Source organism: Anomaloglossus baeobatrachus, chromosome 9, assembly GCF_048569485.1.
Source record: "Anomaloglossus baeobatrachus isolate aAnoBae1 chromosome 9, aAnoBae1.hap1, whole genome shotgun sequence".
NCBI lineage: Eukaryota > Metazoa > Chordata > Amphibia > Anura > Aromobatidae > Anomaloglossus > Anomaloglossus baeobatrachus.
Genome location: NC_134361.1, coordinates 174,250,320 through 174,270,316, shown reverse-complemented (window position 1 = coordinate 174,270,316; position 19,997 = coordinate 174,250,320). Strand labels below are relative to the sequence as shown.

The window sequence follows — 19,997 nt, the reverse complement described above, 5'->3', positions numbered from 1 at the left end:
AATTAGTTGGAGTGTGCAACGCAGGCAGACGTGCTGCAAATGTCTTGGCACTAGTGGGACTATAGCAAAGTCCAATAGCCACGTATAGGATGCCACTAGGTTCACTGAGTGTGTGCTAGTATAATGGCTTAGTTATAATTAGTTGGAGTGTGCAACGCAGGCAGATGCGCTCTGCAAATGTCTTGGCACTAGTAGGACTATAGCAAAGTCCAATAGCCACGTATAGGATGCCACTAGGTACACTGAGTGTGTGCTAGTATAATGGCTTAGTTATAATTAGTTGGAGTGTGCAACGCAGGCAGACGTGCTGCAAATGTCTTGGCACTAGTGGGACTATAGCAAAGTCCAATAGCCACGTATAGGATGCCACTAGGTACACTGAGTGTGTGCTAGTATAATGGCTTAGTTATAATTAGTTGGAGTGTGCAACGCAGGCAGACGTGCTGCAAATGTCTTGGCACTAGTGGGACTATAGCAAAGTCCAATAGCCACGTATAGGATGCCACTAGGTACACTGAGTGTGTGCTAGTATAATGGCTTAGTTATAATTAGTTGGAGTGTGCAACGCAGGCAGACGTGCTGCAAATGTCTTGGCACTAGTGGGACTATAGCAAAGTCCAATAGCCACGTATAGGATGCCACTAGGTACACTGAGTGTGTGCTAGTATAATGGCTTAGTTATAATTAGTTGGAGTGTGCAACGCAGGCAGACGTGCTGCAAATGTCTTGGCACTAGTGGGACTATAGCAAAGTCCAATAGCCACATATAGGATGCCACTAGGTTCACTGAGTGTGTGCTAGTATAATGGCTTAGTTATAATTAGTTGGAGTGTGCAACGCAGGCAGATGCGCTCTGCAAATGTCTTGGCACTAGTAGGACTATAGCAAAGTCCAATAGCCACGTATAGGATGCCACTAAAAAACACTTAGTGTGTGCAAGTATAATGGCTTAGTTATAATTAGTTGGAGTGTGCAACGCAGGCAGATGCGCTCTGCAAATGTCTTGGCACTAGTGGGACTATAGCAAAGTCCAATAGCCACGTATAGGATGCCACTAGGTACACTGAGTGTTTGCTAGTAAAATTGCTTAGTTTAAAAAAGTTGTAGTGTGCAACGCAGGCAGATGCGCTCTGCAAATGTCTTGGCACTAGTAGGACTATAGCAAAGTCCAATAGCCACGTATAGGATGCCACTAAAAAACACTTAGTGTGTGCAAGTATAATGGCTTAGTTATAATTAGTTGGAGTGTGCAACGCAGGCAGATGCGCTCTGCAAATGTCTTGGCACTAGTGGGACTATAGCAAAGTCCAATAGCCACGTATAGGATGCCACTAGGTACACTGAGTGTTTGCTAGTAAAATTGCTTAGTTTAAAAAAGTTGTAGTGTGCAATGCAGGCAGACGTGCTCTGCAAATGTCTTTGCACTAGTGGGACTATAGCAAAGTCCAATAGCCACGTATAGGATGCCACTAGGTACACTGAATGTTTGCTAGTATAATGGCTTACTTAGAATGAGTTGGAGTGTGCAGAGGACAGGAGGGTACAGTGGCAGGATTGTGGTGCTCTGGGTAGAGGAATGGAAGCCTGCCTTTCTATTCCCTCCTAATGGTGAAATGCAGGGAGGAAATCCCTGACCTGGGCTACACAGACGCTGTTGCTGTTTGCAGGACCTGTCACTTATGGCTCTCTGACCCTGCCGGTACGAGCCCTTAAAAGGACTGCTAGAATGTGCTCTCCCTAAGCTGTCTAACGCTGTGTATGCAGCGCATACAGCTGTATCGGCGATAGGACTCAGGAGGACGGAGCTGCGACACTGATGTCTGACACCAAAGACGCAGAAGGCAGATAATGGCGTTCGTGAAGAAAATGTCCGGTTTTATAATGCAGGGACATGTGACATGCAGATCCTATCACACATGCCGTTGCTTCTCTGCCTCAAAGTCCACTTAGGTGTGTGTGTGTCTGTGATTGGCTGACATGCTGGCCCGCCCCACAAGACGCGCGCGCTTAGGGAAGGAAGACAAGAAAAAAAAAAAAAAAAATGGCGATCGCCATTATAGAAACAGCAGTGATCTGAAGGCGCTGTTCACGCACACTATACACTGAAATGTGATAATAGTTTGATTCACAGAGTGACTTACACTATTACAGCAGAAACCAAGCTAGGATTTAGCTGTTTTTTGGCTGCTAGAACCGTTCTCGAACGTTTCTAGAACTATCGAGCTTTTGCAAAAAGCTCGAGTTCTAGTTCGATCTAGAACATGCCCCAAAATCACTCGAGCCGCGAACTGGAGAACCACGAACCACGAACCGCGCTCAACTCTACTTCTCACCATTAGGAGGACTTCATCAGCGAAAAGTGACAGCTTGTACTCCCGTTCCCCTATTTCAAACCCCTGCACATCTGGATTTTCCCTAATTTGTGTGGCTAGAGGTTCTATACATAGAACAAATAAAAGGGGGGACAGAGGACACCCCTGCCTAGACCCATTATGTCTGGGAAAGGCCGAGGACGAAGCATGAGGCAATTTTACCAAAGCTTCAGGGTTTATATATAAAGCACGAATAGTGTGCAGGAATGGTCCCTCTATACCAAGTCTTTTAAGAGTATTGAACAGAAAAGGGCAACCTAATCTATCAAATGCCTTTTCTACATCTAGGCTCAGGAGCAAGCCTTCCCCATTCTGATGATTCAATGCATCTATAAGATTTATCATCCGGAATTCATACTAAGCACTTCAAAAGACCATATTTAAATCAATATATCCATCTTTATTAACATGATTTAAAAACATAAACACTAGACATTTTCGACATGTTTAAAATCAATCAACAAAACAGGGTGTGAGATAGAGGGTCCACCATAGTACATTCATTTATGGTATCACAGAATATTAATGCAATTCTCATATACTTTACTATCACAAAGCATTTGAGTTTACAATAATGCTTTGTTTTGTCTAACCTATCAAAATGTGATCTGTATATTCTCCCTTGTTCCTCAATGTTTCAGGGTTAGATGCCTTATTTCATCACTGCAATAACCAATGCAACAAGCAAGAGGATATACCATACTTTTCTATTTAGGTATCACAGGGTAATCAGTTCATAATAAAAATTCTAACAGCCTTAAGCACTATATTCATATATATCATGTAACAACCTGTATATTTCCTCTTGTTTTTGAACATTTTAAAGAGTGGAATCTCAATTCCATTAGTATCGCAGTGTAATGCAGCCCAGAGGGTAAAATTTGCTAGGATCTATTATATGTAAAAATAGGCATCTTCTCTATTCCCATGAGAGGAACTAGAAGAGGCCTCTCAAACAAGGGATCAGGCAGACAAAAACCTTGATTTAATGTTAAAGATACTTTACCTGGGCGGACCCTCCCCACACCACTCCAACGATCGTTTCAACGTATCTTCGTCAGGGAGTGATGTGAGGGGGTGATGGCTATGCTTATATACTTCCCTCACAGCTGTTATGAGTTCAAATAACAAGCACTTCACTTACCGGGCGCTGCTGGCGTTAATGCGGAGGCTCCCTCCCCCCACCACGAGGCACAGGCACGTCAGAACAGGCGACACGGTCGCCCGCGATGACGCGACCGCATCACGAGGCAGGGGGAGCTGGAGCACGCATGCGCGCCGCAGCGTCAGCGCTTGTAGTGCTGTAACTAGAGGGAAAGTCGCCATCTTAGTGTATATTAGGGCTACAATATGACTGTCACCAATGGCATGACTATATTAATCTGTTCACTGATACATTTTTAACATCGAACTACCGTACAATCCACAATTGTATCATCCAATTCATAGGAATATAGAAAGAATCCATGTATATACGTAAGTCAATATGTCATTAATGAAACTTATAGTTCGCATCATTTACTCATCATTATACGTGACGGGTGCCCCAGATATCACAAAAAACCCCTTTACATAAAAAACTCAGGTGAGTGGTGTAGCAACAGTACCTCAAGATATAGCTTGTAACATAAGGGAGAATATTCTCCCACTATCATGATATGGAAATGCTAAAGAAATTCCAAAAACGGCTCCCAAATGACATACCAGTTTCTTACAGGATCCAACATGTCATACATCAGCTCTGCATCCATTTTGGTCATATCAGACCCTACTATAGCAGATGATATGGAGGTGGAGGACATAAAATGTCCTCCATCACCATTCATGGCATAGTAATTAAAAATCAGGGTGATCAGTGATATATAATAAATAAAGGAATAATCAATGGAGTATATCACTTTAAAGATCATGAAGGATGCTAGAGATGGTGAACATCATAATATGGCTGATTATAGTCACAATAAGGTCATGTGGGATACCCTGTATAATAATAGTTCAGGAAGGAGCCATAGTTGATATCATTGTTCAAAGCCCAAGAGGGGCTCATCTAAACACAGACGTTGCAAGGGGGGATGATATACCCACTATCACCGCCCATTGCCCATGGTGTAGATATTGAAAAACAGACGTAATCACATCAACTCACAGAAAGATCATCTAGATATTTTATATGGGTTCAAACCAGAAAGAAGCAATATTTAAATATCATTGGTCACTGAATATGACTCACAGGGATAGTATAGCTATTAATCCAGTCATACTTAGGAGATTTCACAATAACCCAAAAAGGGCTCATCTAAACACAGATGTTGCAAGGAGGGGTGATATGCAATATATCACCGCCCAATGCACATGGTGTAGATATAGAAAAAGAAGAAGGATAATACATAAAAGTACCTTTTACATTCATAGTAACCATCTCAGGTCAATGTCAAGAGCAGAAAAAGAGCCAGAGGGACTACAGGAAATCATACTACCACAATATGTAGCTGAAGACGGTGCCAATATAATCCCTGCCTCAAGATCTTATGGAATGAGGATAAATCGGTCATAGACATAATCCTACCAGATCCATGGACATTTCAAAACAATACGCGGTTCAATGAAGAGTGGAGAGGACATAGGGCAATTGTGATCACTATCACCCATCCATATATTATAGGAAGGTAGAAAATCCCCATTGATCATTCAGACCTATGGGCTTCATACTCCTCAAGAGGGTGATCCATTTGCATTCCATTTGTCCTAATCTCTTAGTTATATCACCTCTTCTATTGCCCACATAAAGTTTGTCAATGCCCCGGAACTGAAGGCGATGTCCCTGACCTGGATGGACCTCACGAAAATGTTTGGCAATAGGTTTTAATTTAGAGATTTTCTCGGTCTGGTCTGCGGTAACTGTCTCAGCACTTTTTATATCTCTGATATGCTCCAAAATACGAACACGAAATTCTCGTGTAGTCATTCCGACATACAATTTCCCACACGGGCAGCATGCCAGATAGATAACATGTGTAGTTCTACAATTAATATGCTGTAAGATTTTATACGTTTTAGAGTTGGAAGTGTCAGAAAATTCTTGAGTTCTCACCACATATTTACAGGCTGAGCAGTCACCGCATCTCCAAGACCCCCACTTTGGCCCACTTGAACCAAAAATAAAGCGGGATGATTTTGTAACATGATGACTGTGTACCAAACATTCTCGGATAGTTTTACTTCTTCTGGCTACAAAACAAGGTTGGTTAGTTACAATTTTACATAAGGTTGGATCTTGTTTCAGGATGGACCAACAACTGGAGACAACATCCGTCAATTCAGCCCATCTAGAGTGGTAGGTGGTGATGAAGCGTAAAGCATTATCAGATGTTTTCTTGCGACGAGGAGTTAGGAGTGCTGATCTCTCTGCATTTTTTGATCGTTCATAAGCTCTATTGATGTTTTCTCTCTTATACCCCCGTTGAAGGAATCTTAAACGGAGATCTCCTGCTTGTCTTTCAAAATCCTCCTCCCTGTCGCAAATGCGTCTCGTTCTAATAAATTGGCCAGTTGGTATCGCTCGTATCACATGCGACGGATGAGCTGATTTTGAATGTAGAAGGGAGTTAACACTTGTCTCCTTTCGGTGTATGCTGGTATGTAGATCTCCCTGGTCGTCCACAGAGATATCCAGATCCAAAAACGTAATTCTTGTCTTGCTGACTGTGTATGTTAATTTCACGTTCCACAGGTTGTCATTCAAATATGCCAGGAACTCTTCCAGTATGGTTTTGGAGCCCTGCCAAATAAACAGAACATCGTCAATGAATCTCAGCCAGAGAATCACTGAGCCCAAGAACATTGCTTCACTCTTCTGCACAAATTCCCTCTCCCACATTCCCATGAAGAGATTGGCGTAGGATGGGGCACATGCCACCCCCATCGCCACGCCCCTCTTCTGTAGGAAAAAACGATCTTTAAAAATAAAATAATTGTGGGAGAGGACGAATTTCATTGCAGTCAAAATAAAATCCACCAAGTCATTTTCCATATCACGATTAGTTAGAAAAAATCTCAGTGCCGATAACCCCAGGGAGTGTGAAATACTAGTGTAAAGGGATTCCACATCACATGTGATGAGGAACATATCCTCATCCATGTGTATCCCATCCAATCTGCGTAACACTTCTGTGGAATCCTTCACAAATGATGGCAATTCCATCACTATTGGTTTCAAAAAATAATCCAATAATTTTGATATGGGTTCAACCAAACTCCCATTCCCTGAGACGATTGGTCTACCGGGTGGGTTTTTCATGTCCTTGTGTACCTTTGGCAATAGATACAGCGTAGGCACACGAGGAAACTTGATTCTAAGACCTTCCCAGACCTTTTTAGGAATGACGCCATTTTCGAGGGCTTCATCTAAGATGTCATTCAATTCCAACTGAAAGGAGTCTGTGGGATCTCCAGTGAGTTGTTGATAACAAAGGGGGTCGTTGAGCTGCCTGAAGACCTCTTTTTCATAGAGGTCCACAGGCCAAACTACCACGTTGCCCCCCTTGTCAGCTGGTTTGAATATGACATCTTTCATACGTTTCAGTTCCTCAAGGGCTAACCGTTCCTCTCTTCGTAAATTATCATACGGTCTATATTGGGGAATCTTAAATATTGCTTCAACCACCATTCTGACAAAGACTTCAACCGAAGAACATGATGATAATGATGGAAAAAATGTGCTTTTTTTCTTAAAAATCTCTGGGAACTTACCAGGCTGTGTCTCCATTTGTTCTAATAGTAGATCTTCTAGTGCTTGAAGTGCCGCCAGTTCTTCCTCTGTAGAGAGTGAATCACAGGTAGATTTAGAGTGGTACTTTTTTAATAACAACTTCCTGGCAAACAAGAAAGTATCTTTAATTGCCGTGAAGTGATCAAAATTTGCTGTTGGGCAAAAGCCCAACCCCAAAGTCAAAATTGATTCCTGTGCTGCTGTTAAGGTAATATTAGATAAATTAATTACCTTTAGGGTGTTTGTTGTCTTGAAATCCGGTTCGAACATGGCAGGTTTGTATTTCTTTGCTTTATTCCGTGTGTAATAACCACTCACAGATCCTGATGTTTCACCACGTGCATTATCAGTAGAGACACTGGAGATGTCACTTATTGACGATGAAAAAGACGTCGTCCTTATAGGATTCTGTTTAGCTTTCCACTTGTATACTTTACCAGTCTGGTAATCTCGAGTATCCCGTTGGAATTTGCTTGTTTTCAAACTTTGTATCTCTTTTTCCCATTTTTGGAAAGAATTATTCAATTCCAAGTCAAATTTCTGCATTTGCTCAGGAGATAGCGCTAGTCGCACCTTATCCTGTGACAATTTAATTTGCTCCTCTAAGTTTTCCAGATGTTTCTTGTCGGCCTCAATCAAAATTGACAAAAAAGATGAGGAGCAAGCATTGCATGCATCTTCCCATCTCTTTGTCAATGATTCCTCCTCCAAAGAAAAGGAGGGCATTACCTGTACCCTTAATCCACGTGGTATAAATTTACGTTGGTCATAGTGTTCTAGAGACGCCTTGTTCCACCACGTCTTAGTCCTTCTGTATAGCAATTCCTTTAATATATCTTTTTCATTTGTGATATCTTCTGAGGTATTGTCAACCACATCACCACCCACTTCTCCAAATACAGTTGGTAATTTATTCAACCATGCTGAATCTCGAATCCTGAAATCCATATTGGTGATCCTTCCTACAACAACAACCAGTATTTACTCACAAGGAAGTTATCATCTATCAAAAAAACTAATAATGTGGTCCCTGAGTGTTTCTAAGCAGAATTCATACTAAGCACTTCAAAAGACCATATTTAAATCAATATATCCATCTTTATTAACATGATTTAAAAACATAAACACTAGACATTTTCGACATGTTTAAAATCAATCAACAAAACAGGGTGTGAGATAGAGGGTCCACCATAGTACATTCATTTATAGTATCACAGAATATTAATGAAATTCTCATATACTTTACTATCACAAAGCATTTGAGTTTACAATAATGCTTTGTTTTGTCTAACCTATCAAAATGTGATCTGTATATTCTCCCTTGTTCCTCAATGTTTCAGGGTTAGATGCCTTATTTCATCACTGCAATAACCAATGCAACAAGCAAGAGGATGTACCATACTTTTCTATTTAGGTATCACAGGGTAATCAGTTCATAATAAAAATTCTAACAGCCTTAAGCACTATATTCATATATATCATGTAACAACCTGTATATTTCCTCTTGTTTTTGAACATTTTAAAGAGTGGAATCTCAATTCCATTAGTATCGCAGTGTAATGCAGCCCAGAGGGTAAAATTTGCTAGGATCTATTATATGTAAAAATAGGCATCTTCTCTATTCCCATGAGAGGAACTAGAAGAGGCCTCTCAAACAAGGGATCAGGCAGACAAAAACCTTGATTTAATGTTAAAGATACTTTACCTGGGCGGACCCTCCCCACACCACTCCAACGATCGTTTCAACGTATCTTCGTCAGGGAGTGATGTGAGGGGGTGATGGCTATGCTTATATACTTCCCTCACAGCTGTTATGAGTTCAAATAACAAGCACTTCACTTACCGGGCGCTGCTGGCGTTAATGCGGAGGCTCCCTCCCCCCACCACGAGGCACAGGCACGTCAGAACAGGCGACACGGTCGCCCGCGATGACGCGACCGCATCACGAGGCGGGGGGAGCTGGAGCACGCATGCGCGCCGCAGCGTCAGCGCTTGTAGTGCTGTAACTAGAGGGAAAGTCGCCATCTTAGTGTATATTAGGGCTACAATATGACTGTCACCAATGGCATGACTATATTAATCTGTTCACTGATACATTTTTAACATCGAACTACCGTACAATCCACAATTGTATCATCCAATTCATAGGAATATAGAAAGAATCCATGTATATACGTAAGTCAATATGTCATTAATGAAACTTATAGTTCGCATCATTTACTCATCATTATACGTGACGGGTGCCCCAGATATCACAAAAAACCCCTTTACATAAAAAACTCAGGTGAGTGGTGTAGCAACAGTACCTCAAGATATAGCTTGTAACATAAGGGAGAATATTCTCCCACTATCATGATATGGAAATGCTAAAGAAATTCCAAAAACGGCTCCCAAATGACATACCAGTTTCTTACAGGATCCAACATGTCATACATCAACTACTGATCATGTTTGTGGGGTAAGTGACGTACTATATAAAAGGGACCCACCGGAGGATTCTCCGGTTCGCCTGTGGGCCAGTCCGAACCTAAGGCCTCTTTCACACTTCACTTTTTTGCTATCAGTCACAATCCGTTTTCTGATTGATGCAACGGATCCGTCGCAGATTGTGGTAAAACTGATGTGACGGATCCTGTAAAAAAAATGGATCCGTCGTACCACTTTTTTCTCACCAGAAATAAATTTACATCTCATATGAGCATGCTCAGTTGAAAAAAATGGATCAGTCGCTGGAACCCGTCATTTGATGGATTGCGACGGATCCTGCGCCCATAGGCTTCCATTATAACAAACGACGGATACTGACGGATCCATCGCTGTCTGTTTTTTCGACGCAGACAAAAAACGTTCATGTGGACGTCGGCTCCGTCAGCTGCACAAACATTTTATGATGAATCTGTTGCACAACGGATGTAATGTGAGGCCATCCATCGCAATCCGTCGCTAATACAAGTCAATGAATAAAAACGGATCCAGCACTGGATCCGGTTTTTTTTTCACAAAACAACGGATTGCAACTGATGGCAAAAAACTAATGTGTGAAAGAGGCCTAAGCCAGGCCATGAGCACAACGCCAGACGAGGGTTGGTATGAGATCCACAACACTTCAGGCTGAGATGAGGGAAGGAATAAACAGAACACATATAACTGAAAAGGAACATAACAACAAATTTACTGCAATACTTGAGGGTCGAGGGTTAGGAGACCAGCCACTCAAAGATCCCAGAAATTATAGAATCAAAGAATGAAAGAGTTGGAAGGGACCTCCAGGGTCATCTGGTCCAACCCCCTGCTCACAGCAGGATTGACTATATTATCCCACACAGATGTCTGTCCAGTCTCTTTTTGAAAACTTCCATTGAAGAGGAACTCACTACCTCTTGTGGGAGCCTGCTCCACTTGTTGATCACTTTCACTCTCAAAAAGTGTTTTCTAATATCTAATCTGTGTCTCCCCTTATCAGTTACATCCCATTTCTTCTAGTCTTTCTAGTGCAAATGAGGATAGATCGCTCTACAGTGTGATAGCCTTTGAGATATTTGTAGACAGCTATTAAGTCTCCTCTCAGTCTTTTTTTTTGCAAGCTAAACATTCCCCGATCCTATAACTGTTCCTCCGATGGTTTGCAGACCGGTGACAATTCTGGTTGCTCTTCTCTGAACTTGCTTCAGTTTGTTATGTCTTTTTTTAAAAAGTGATGCCCAGAACTGGACACAAATGTTAAAATTTAGCTGGGCCTTCCCTATTCTGCAAGATATCTTTCTTGTATGAAATAGTAGTGTTAGCCAAGGCCTTCCATCTTCAAATTTTAGGGGGTCTGTCAGCCATGCAGTGGAGAAGAATTGTTTTTCTTGCCAAGAATAGGGTTCTCTTAGAAAGATTTGGGTATGATGTTGCCAATGGTCTTCATCTAACAACCCAAATAAGTTTTGGTTAACACAATATAGGTATTGACAATAGAGAGGACAGCAACTTAAAAACATTAATCTAAAAAGATAAGTCGGCGTTTGGAGAATTGCATCGATGGCACTCTGCAGAAGGGGTCCTGCACATCTTGTGTAGACGTACTGGAATCACATAGGTAAAATGATTAAAATAAAGCTGGATCAACTTATTATTAACTGTCAGCAAGGCCACTTCTAGACTTCTATAGCTATGGGCAATAAGTAATGTGGATCGCTCGCAGATAATATCAAATCATCTGCGTAAAGTCCAATTTCATTTATTCTACTGGCCAGGTCAGTGCTATGGAGGTGAATTGCCAATGCCTCAATGGCAATTGCAAAAAGAGCAGGCGATAGTGGGCATCCCTGCTGTGTAATGGAAAGGTGGCAGATGGAATACACTTAACACAAACATTGGCAGATGGGGCAGAGCAAATCATTTGTACCCATTTAATATATCTAAAGCTAAAACCGTAAGATTTTAGGCAGGCTATAACAATGGTCATCCAACAAATCAAAGTTTCTTTATCGTTCCTTTGGGAGACCCATACCATGGGTGTTTAGCTTCTGCCTCCGGAGGACACACAAAGTACTACACTTAAAAGTGTAGCTCCTCCCTCTGAGCTTATACACCCCCTGGTAGCCAGTCCTAGCCAGTTTATTGCTTTGTGTCAGGAGGCATACATCCACACATGCATTCTCATCTGATTTGTTTGACTTTTGGAAAGAGTTTGAAGAAAAGCGGGTCCATGTCTGGACTCCCGGCATGTCCCTTCTCACCCCACTGTGTCGGCGGTGTTGTCAAGGTTGATTTACAAGGCTGCAGCCTTACATGCCACGCTCCTTCACCATCCCTCCTGGGCTCTGGCTTGAAGTGGGAGCCAGCACGGTCTCCATGCCTGGCAGGAGTCCGGTCTCCATCCACAGCCCCTTGAGGATTCTGTTGGACTGGAGCACTCATCCCCAGGGACATGGCCCTGCGTCTCAGCAGCTAAGTACCTGAGACGTTTATGTTGGGGGTCCCGATTCTTTATTGTAAGGGGAGAGTATGCTGTATGTGATTGTTTTAACTTTTCCGGTGGATTCTCTAGCTTTTGCCTGAGAACCGCGCCGATGGTGCCTGCTTGTCGGCCTCGCCGCTTAAATTTAGGCTCCGGCTTCGCCGGAGGCCTAGTTTCATTTTCCTGCCCTCGCATGTCACTCATGCAGAGGGACAGGTTCGGCTCCTCCCGGCGGCCGTTCTACACAGGGGAGGGACACTCCCCACTGCTGGGGCGTCCCTCCTTCCCTGCAGGTCTCTATAGCCCTCCAGTTCCCGCTCTTTTATAGGAACGCCCCCTAGTCATTTCTCAGGCAGAGTTCACTCTGCTCTGGGACATCCTGCTTTCTGCATCTCTGCTGAGGTGCTGCGACTGGGGGACCGGGCTTCGGGATCTGGAGGGCACACAACACCGCGCTCAGCGGTCTGGTAAGCCACAGCCGGTCTCCGGTTGTGGACCTCTGTATACCAGCAGCATGTCTCACACAAGGAGCAAGGCTCCAAAGCTTTATTCTGCATGCACTGCATGTAAGCTCCTGCTGCCTGAGCCGAGCATTTATCCACACTGTGATGGTTGCTCTAACTTGGCGGTGCCACAGCCTGGAGTCTCACCCCCAGTGGTCTCTCAGGCTGCTGCTGCACCTGTGATTGAACCCCCGACCTGGGTAGAGTCCTTTTCTAGGTCCATATCCCAGTGATTTGCTGAGTCCATAGGACTTTTGTCCAGGACTTTGATGAATATGCATCAGCCCCCCTCACAGGGTGCCTCTAATACTCTTGACAGAGGACTCCTATCCTCTGACCTCCGTCCATCAGAGCTCACGGAGGATTCATCATCTGATCCCAGACCCCGTCCTTCTAAGAGAAGGCGCAGGGTTTCCTCCCCCTCCCCATCCCACGGCTCTGTCTCAAGAGCTGACTCTCAAGATGAGGAGGATGTCCTCACTGGGGGCTCGGAGGCTATGTATCCCATCGATTTCTCTGAGGGTGACTCAGATCTTAGTGATTTGATTGCTTCTATTAATTCTGTGTTGGATCTCAATCCGCCAGTGTCAGAGGAGCAACTCTCTTTGGCAGAAAAACATCAGTTTACCTCGCCTAAGAGAGTGAAGAGTGTGTTCTTTAACCACTCTAGTTTTCAGACCGCTGTGACCAAACCCAGGGCCTGTCCTGACAAACGCTTTCCAAAGCGTGGTTCTGATGACCGGTTTCCATTTCCACCTGAGGTGGTCAAGGAGTGGTCTCACTCCCCAAAGGTAGACCCTCCGGTGTCTAGGCTATCAGCCCGGACCATTGTGTCGGTGGCTGACAGCACCTCACTTAAGGATTCCACTGACCGTCAGATTGACCTTCTGGCCAAATCTGTGTATGAAGCTGCGGGGGCCGCGTTTTCCCCATCTTTTGCAGCAGTGTGGGCTCTCAAAGCCATCTCTGCTTCTCTAGAGGAGATGCATTCCCTCACCAAGGAATCTATGACTGAGATGGTTACCTTAACTGCTCAGGCTTCAGCCTTTTCATCTTATGCCATGTCTGCCATGCTAGAGGCTGCTCACCGCACTGCGGTGGCTTCAGCTAATTCTCTTGTTATCCGCAGGATCTTGTGGCTTCGAGAGTGGAAGGCAGATGCTTCTTCCAAGAAGTACCTTGCTGGGCTCCCTTTTGCTGGTTCACGGCTGTTTGGTGAACAGCTGGATGAAATCATTAAAGAAGCTACTGGCGGGAAGAGTACTTCCATGCCACAAACCAAGACCAGGAAACCCGCCCAGGGTAGGAATCAATCGAGGTTTTGTTCCTTTCGTTCCTCCAACTGGTCATCCTCTAAGCCTTCCGCCTCGTCCGCTAACTCAGCCAAGGATCAGAAATCCAACTGGCGCCCAAAAGCGCGTCCGCAGAAGACCGCAGGAGGTTCTGCCACTAAGGCAGCTTCCTCATGACTCTCGGCCCGCTCCAGCCACGTCCTTAGTCGGTGGCAGGCTCTCCCACTTTGGCGACGCTTGGTTAAAGCAAGTCTCCGATCAGTGGGTGAGAGACATCATATCTCACGGCTACAGGATAGAATTCTCTTCCAGCCCACCAAACAGATTTTTTCTCTCAACTCCCCCCTGCTCCAAGGCCGCCGCCTTCTCGCAGGCCGTGGCGTCCTTGCAGGCAAACGGAGTGATTGTCCCAGTTCCCGCTCAGGAACGGTTCAGAGGTTTTTACTCAAATCTCTTCCTAGTTCCAAAAAAGGACGGTACCTTCTGGCCCATCCTGGATCTCAAGCTTCTCAACAAGCATGTCCGGGTGCGGCATTTTCGCATGGAGTCTCTGCGATCAGTCATTGCCTCTATGACCCAAGGGGAGTTCCTGACGTCCATCGACATCAGAGATGCCTATCTACATGTGCCAATCGCAGTGTCACATCAGCGTTGGTTACGTTTTGCGATAGGAGAGGATCATTTCCAATTCGTGGCTCTCCCCTTCGGGTTAGCCACGGCCCCTCGGGTATTCACCAAGGTCATGGCGGCAGTGATTGCGGTCCTGCACCTCCAGGGGTTAGCAGTGCTTCCTTATCTGGACGACCTTCTGGTCAAGGGTACATCCAGCGCAGACTGTCAGCGGAGTGTTTCGCTCACTCTCGCCACCCTAGCCCAATTCGGGTGGATTGTCAATCTTCCCAAATCCACTCTGACTCCGACCCAGAGTCTCACATACCTAGGGATGCAGTTCGAGACTTTGCCGGCACTTGTGAAGTTGCCCTTAATCAAACAGCAGTCTCTCCGGCTAGCGGTGCGCTCTCTCCTGAGGCCCCGCCGTTATTCCCTCAGGCGCCTGATGCAGGTGCTGGGTCAAATGGTGGCCTCCATGGAGGCGGTTCCCTTTGCCCAGTTCCATCTGCGTCCTCTGCAGCTGGACATTCTCCGCTGTTGGGACAAGCGGCCTTCCTCCTTACACAGGTTAGTGGCTCTGTCGCCACGGACCAGGAGCTCTCTTCAGTGGTGGCTTCGACCCCTCTCCCTGTCCCAAGAGCGCTCCTTCCTGACTCCGTCCTGGGTGATTCTCACCACGGATGCCAGCCTTTCCGGCTGGGGAGCGGTACATCTCCACCACAGAGCACAGGGCACTTGGAGTCCGTCCGAGTCAGCCCTTTCAATCAATGTGCTGGAAACCAGAGCTGTGCTTCTAGCTCTCCTAGCCTTTCACCACCTGTTGGCGGGCAGGCACATTCGAGTCCAGTCAGACAACGCGACAGCGGTTGCCTACATCAATCATCAAGGCGGGACACGCAGCCGCCTGGCAATGTTGGAGGTCCAACGCATTCTTCAATGGGCGGAGGACTCCAAGTCCACCATATCCGCAGTCCACATCCCTGGCGTAGAAAACTGGGAGGCAGATTATCTCAACCGTCAATCCGTGGACGGTGGCGAGTGGTCCCTGCACCCGGCAGTGTTTCAGTCAATCTGCCGCAAGTGGGGCACTCTGGACGTGGACCTAATGGCATCCCGTCACAACAACAAGGTTCCGGTTTACGTGGCTTGCTCCCACGATCCTCAGGCTTCGCCGTGGACGCTCTGGTTCAAGACTGGTCCCAGTTTCGTCTGTCCTACGTGTTTCCCCCTCTAGCTCTCTTGCCCAGAGTCCTGCGCAAGATCAGAATGGAGGGCCGTCGAGTCATCCTCATTGCAACGGACTGGCCCAGGCGAGCTTGGTATCCGGACCTGCTCCAACTGTCCGTGGAGATGCCGTGGTATCTTCCGGACCGTCCAGACCTGCTCTCGCAAGGTCCGTTTTTCCGCCCGAATTCTGCGGCACTCAAATTGACGGCGTGGCTCTTGAGTCCTGGATTTTGACGGCTTCTGGTATTCCTCCTGAAGTCATCTCCACTATGACTCGGGCCCGTAAGTCTTCCTCCGTCAAGATCTATCACAGGACTTGGAAAATTTTCCTGTCCTGGTGTCGCTCTTCCGGCCATTCTCCTTGGCCATTCTCGTTGCCGACCCTTCTGTCTTTTTTACAGTCCGGTCTGCAGCTAGGACTGTCCCTCAACTCTCTCAAGGGACAAGTCTCAGCTCTATCAGTGCTGTTCCAGCGGCATCTCGCCCGGCTGGCTCAGGTCCGCACCTTCATGCAAGGTGCGTCTCACATCATTCCGCCTTATCGGCCGCCCTTGGATTCCTGGGACCTTAACTTGGTCCTCACGGTATTACAGAAACCCCCTTTCGAGCCCCTTAGGGAGGTTTCTTTGTATCGTCTTTCTCAAAAGGTGGCCTTTCTAGTTGCCATAACTTCTCTCAGGAGAGTCTCTGATTTGGCTGCGCTCTCCTCGGAGTCACCTTTTTTGGTTTTTCACCAAGACAAGGTAGTTCTCCGTCCGACCCCGGACTTTCTTCCTAAGGTGGTCTCTCCCTTCCACCTTAACCAGGATATTTCCTTGCCTTCCTTATGTCCGGCCCCTGTTCATCGCTTTGAGAAAGCGCTGCATACTCTAGATCTGGTGCGTGCTCTCCGGATTTATGTGTCTCGCACCGCTGCGCTTAGGCGGTGCACCTCTCTTTTTGTGCTAACCACAGGGCGGCGCAAGGGTCTCTCTGCTTCTAAGCCGACCTTGGCCCGTTGGATTAGATCGACCATTTCGGACGCCTACCAGAGTACTCAGGTGCCTCCCCCGCCGGGGATCAAAGCACACTCGACCAGAGCTGTCGGTGCCTCTTGGGCTTTTAGGCACCAGGCTACGGCTCAACAAGTCTGTCAGGCTGCCACTTGGACTAGCCTGCATACCTTTTCGAAGGACTACCAAGTGCATGCTCATGCTTCGGCAGATGCGAGCTTGGGCAGACGCATCCTTCAGGCGGCTGTCGCCCACTTGTGAAGTTAGGCTCCGCCTACTTCTTAGTTTTTCTGTTTATTCCCACCCATGGACAGCTTTGGAACGTCCCATGGTATGGGTCTCCCAAAGGAACGATAAAGAAAAAGAGAATTTTGTTACTTACCGTAAATTCTTTTTCTTATAGTTCCGTATTGGGAGACCCAGCTCCCTCCCTGTTGCCTGTTGGCAATTTTTTTGTTCCGTGTGTTATCACCGGCTGTTGTCGTGGACAGAGTCTCCGGTTGTTCCGGTTCTTACTCGGTTCTACTTGTGGGTGGCTATTCTCCTTCAGCTTTTGCACTAAACTGGCTAGGACTGGCTACCAGGGGGTGTATAAGCTCAGAGGGAGGAGCTACACTTTTAAGTGTAGTACTTTGTGTGTCCTCCGGAGGCAGAAGCTAAACATCCATGGTATGGGTCTCCCAATACGGAACTATAAGAAAAAGAATTTACGGTAAGTAACAAAATTCTCTTTTTTTTAACCCTTTTAGTTTTATTAACCAATATTTGATGCACCCCACTGTGAGGTGTATACAATGTGTCTATTGTTATGACAGCTTGGCCCAGTCCTTCCAGCTTGCTCTTCCTCCCAAGGAGATAACTGGCGGCATGACGAAGGAAGGACGCAGCCATGGAAGGACGTTATTACTTTTTGAAGAACGCAAGGTAGAATTTTAGAAGAGAATTTGCATTTAAAAAAGTTGGTGTAGGAACGTTGTGGGGCTAAGCTACCTATGGCATCAGTGCCTATGGGAGTTTATTTATGCCATTGCCTACCAGGATAGATTTTAGGATGTGGAATGGGTGATGGGCAACACAGCATTTCCAGCAGTTGACTTATGGTAAGTTGTAGGATATAAATGCTATCAGGTGATGAGATTCTGTTTTTTCCCTATGTTACAGGCCATTGTCTTCTCCAATGCTTCCTCACGCTGATACACATTCAAGGATAGAGCACTTTGCCAGCAGGTCTGTGTATTCACTAATAAATGTTAGAAACTGTAAAAATACCAATGATAAAAAATGAATAAATAAGTAAAACTAGATGTACATTCGTAATGAGAAAGAATGGAGCAATCTTTGTGGATAAACAAACATTGGTCGCCCATTCTGTCAGTACCATGTTTTAATAACTAATTACTCATGAAAGCGTGGCACACACGGTGCCCTGCTCCTCCGGCAGAGTTACATTCAGGACACCCAGCACTAAAAGTCACACCGCCCTCCCCGCAACATGACAGTGTTACATATACGCTATGAAGTACTATAGGTGACAGATGGCACTTGTCACAGCTCCCTATTGACCTATACATCACGAGCTATAGGGAATACAAAAACCGGATTCAACCAAAGCTTAACATGTATGTATTTTTGAAAAAAATATAAGTTATGCGTATTGGAATGTGTTTGGGCTGAGACACCAACCAATTTCGAAACTTGGGGCTCTGAAGATCCCTGTGTGTAGGGAGCAGTGGTCGATCATGTGTACTGCTGCTCCATTTTTCCTTATGGGAGTGCCAAAAAGCAGCCAAATGAAGACTCTGCAGTCCCAAAGAGAATGAATGGGTGGAGGTCCACATGATCGACCACAGCTCCCCTCACACGGGCTGTTCAAAGCCCCATTCTCGGGATCATTAAGGGGGGGGGGACCACTGTTCAGACCCATAGCCAAGGATAGCGGATAACTTCTACACTTTAGAATATCCCTTTAATTACTCGTACCTTGGCATGAACCGAAGCTTCTCTTGAATTAGTTGGAGCTATAAGGCCCCGTGCACACATTGAGTATTTGGGGAATTTTGTACTTCACTATTAAGGCCATGTGCGCACCCTGAGTATTTGGTGAATTTTTACCTCAGCATTAAGGCCCTGTGCACACATTGAGTATTTGGTGAGGTTTGTTTTACCTCAATATTAAGACCACATGCACACGTCGAGTATTTGGTGATTTTTTTCTTACCTCAGTATTAAGGCCATATACCTTCAGTATTTGGTGAGTTTTTACCTCAGTATTAAGGCCACGTGACATGTTGAATATATGCTGAGTTTTTACCTCAGTATTAAGGCCACGTGCACAGGTTGAGTATTTGGTGAGTTTTTTACCTCAGTATTAAGGCCACGTGCATACGTTGAGTATTTGGTGAGTTTTTTACCTCAGTATATGTAAGCTAAATACAGGAGTGGTAAAATCAGAGGAAAAATATAATAGAAACACGGCACCGTGTCTGCATTTTTCACCCATTCCAGGTTTTGGCTCACAAATACTGAGGTAAAAAACTCACCAAACACTCAACGTGTGCACGTGGCCTAAATCTGAGGTAAAAAGCTCACCAAATACTCACTGTGTGCACATGACCTAAGTGTTTCCAATCCAGTATGTTTTCTTCTTATTCACTAGTGGAACTATGTAATATAACTACAAAGTCAAGGCTGCAGTCTTTTTTGAGAAGTGATATATGAATACTGCACTCATGAAATTTCTGTCTTTCTTTCTGTAGACTTGCCGAAATGGAAAATCAGAATTGCTCCTTCTTTACTGATAGCCTTTCTCCTGATGATAGCCTGTGAGTATTACAGACATTTCATATCAACATTTAAGCATACAAAGCGCATAAACCTTAAAGGGAATGTGTCGTCCAAAAAAATAAATTTCAATAACTGAAAAAATGTAAAGTATTAATGTTTTAATGTTTTGTTTAAATATTATTATTTGTTTTTAATTGAGCAATATATATATATATATAAAAAAATTAAACGTTTAATATTTTCCACTCTTAAGCACTAGGGGGAGCAGCTGCTGAAATCCTACTGTAGAAGTACTGTAGAAATATTTCACATTACAGCTGCTGTAAAAGTGGGTGGAATCTGCTCTCCTGTGTGTGATGTCACACCCTCCTCCCAATCTGGGTGTTTCCAACAGGAATGAAGTTTAGGGTCACTGTGCGGAGCCATTTTGTTGGTGACCTTAAAGTGATCCTAAATATGTCTAAAGTGTCACCAAGGACAGCTGCATAGTGCTCCCCACATA

General features: G+C 45.1%; 1 protein-coding gene across 3 annotated transcripts in view; it reads left to right on the top strand.

The window, feature by feature from the left end:
* Positions 1-19,997, top strand: part of DRP2 (dystrophin related protein 2) — a 195,755-nt gene that overhangs the window by 140,599 nt on the left and 35,159 nt on the right. For all 3 annotated transcript variants that reach the window (XM_075324062.1, XM_075324061.1, XM_075324063.1), the window contains exons 17-18: positions 17,873-17,938; positions 19,468-19,533. In XM_075324062.1, the coding sequence (XP_075180177.1) occupies positions 17,873-17,938; positions 19,468-19,533 (132 nt within the window). The remainder of the gene's footprint in view (positions 1-17,872; positions 17,939-19,467; positions 19,534-19,997) is intronic.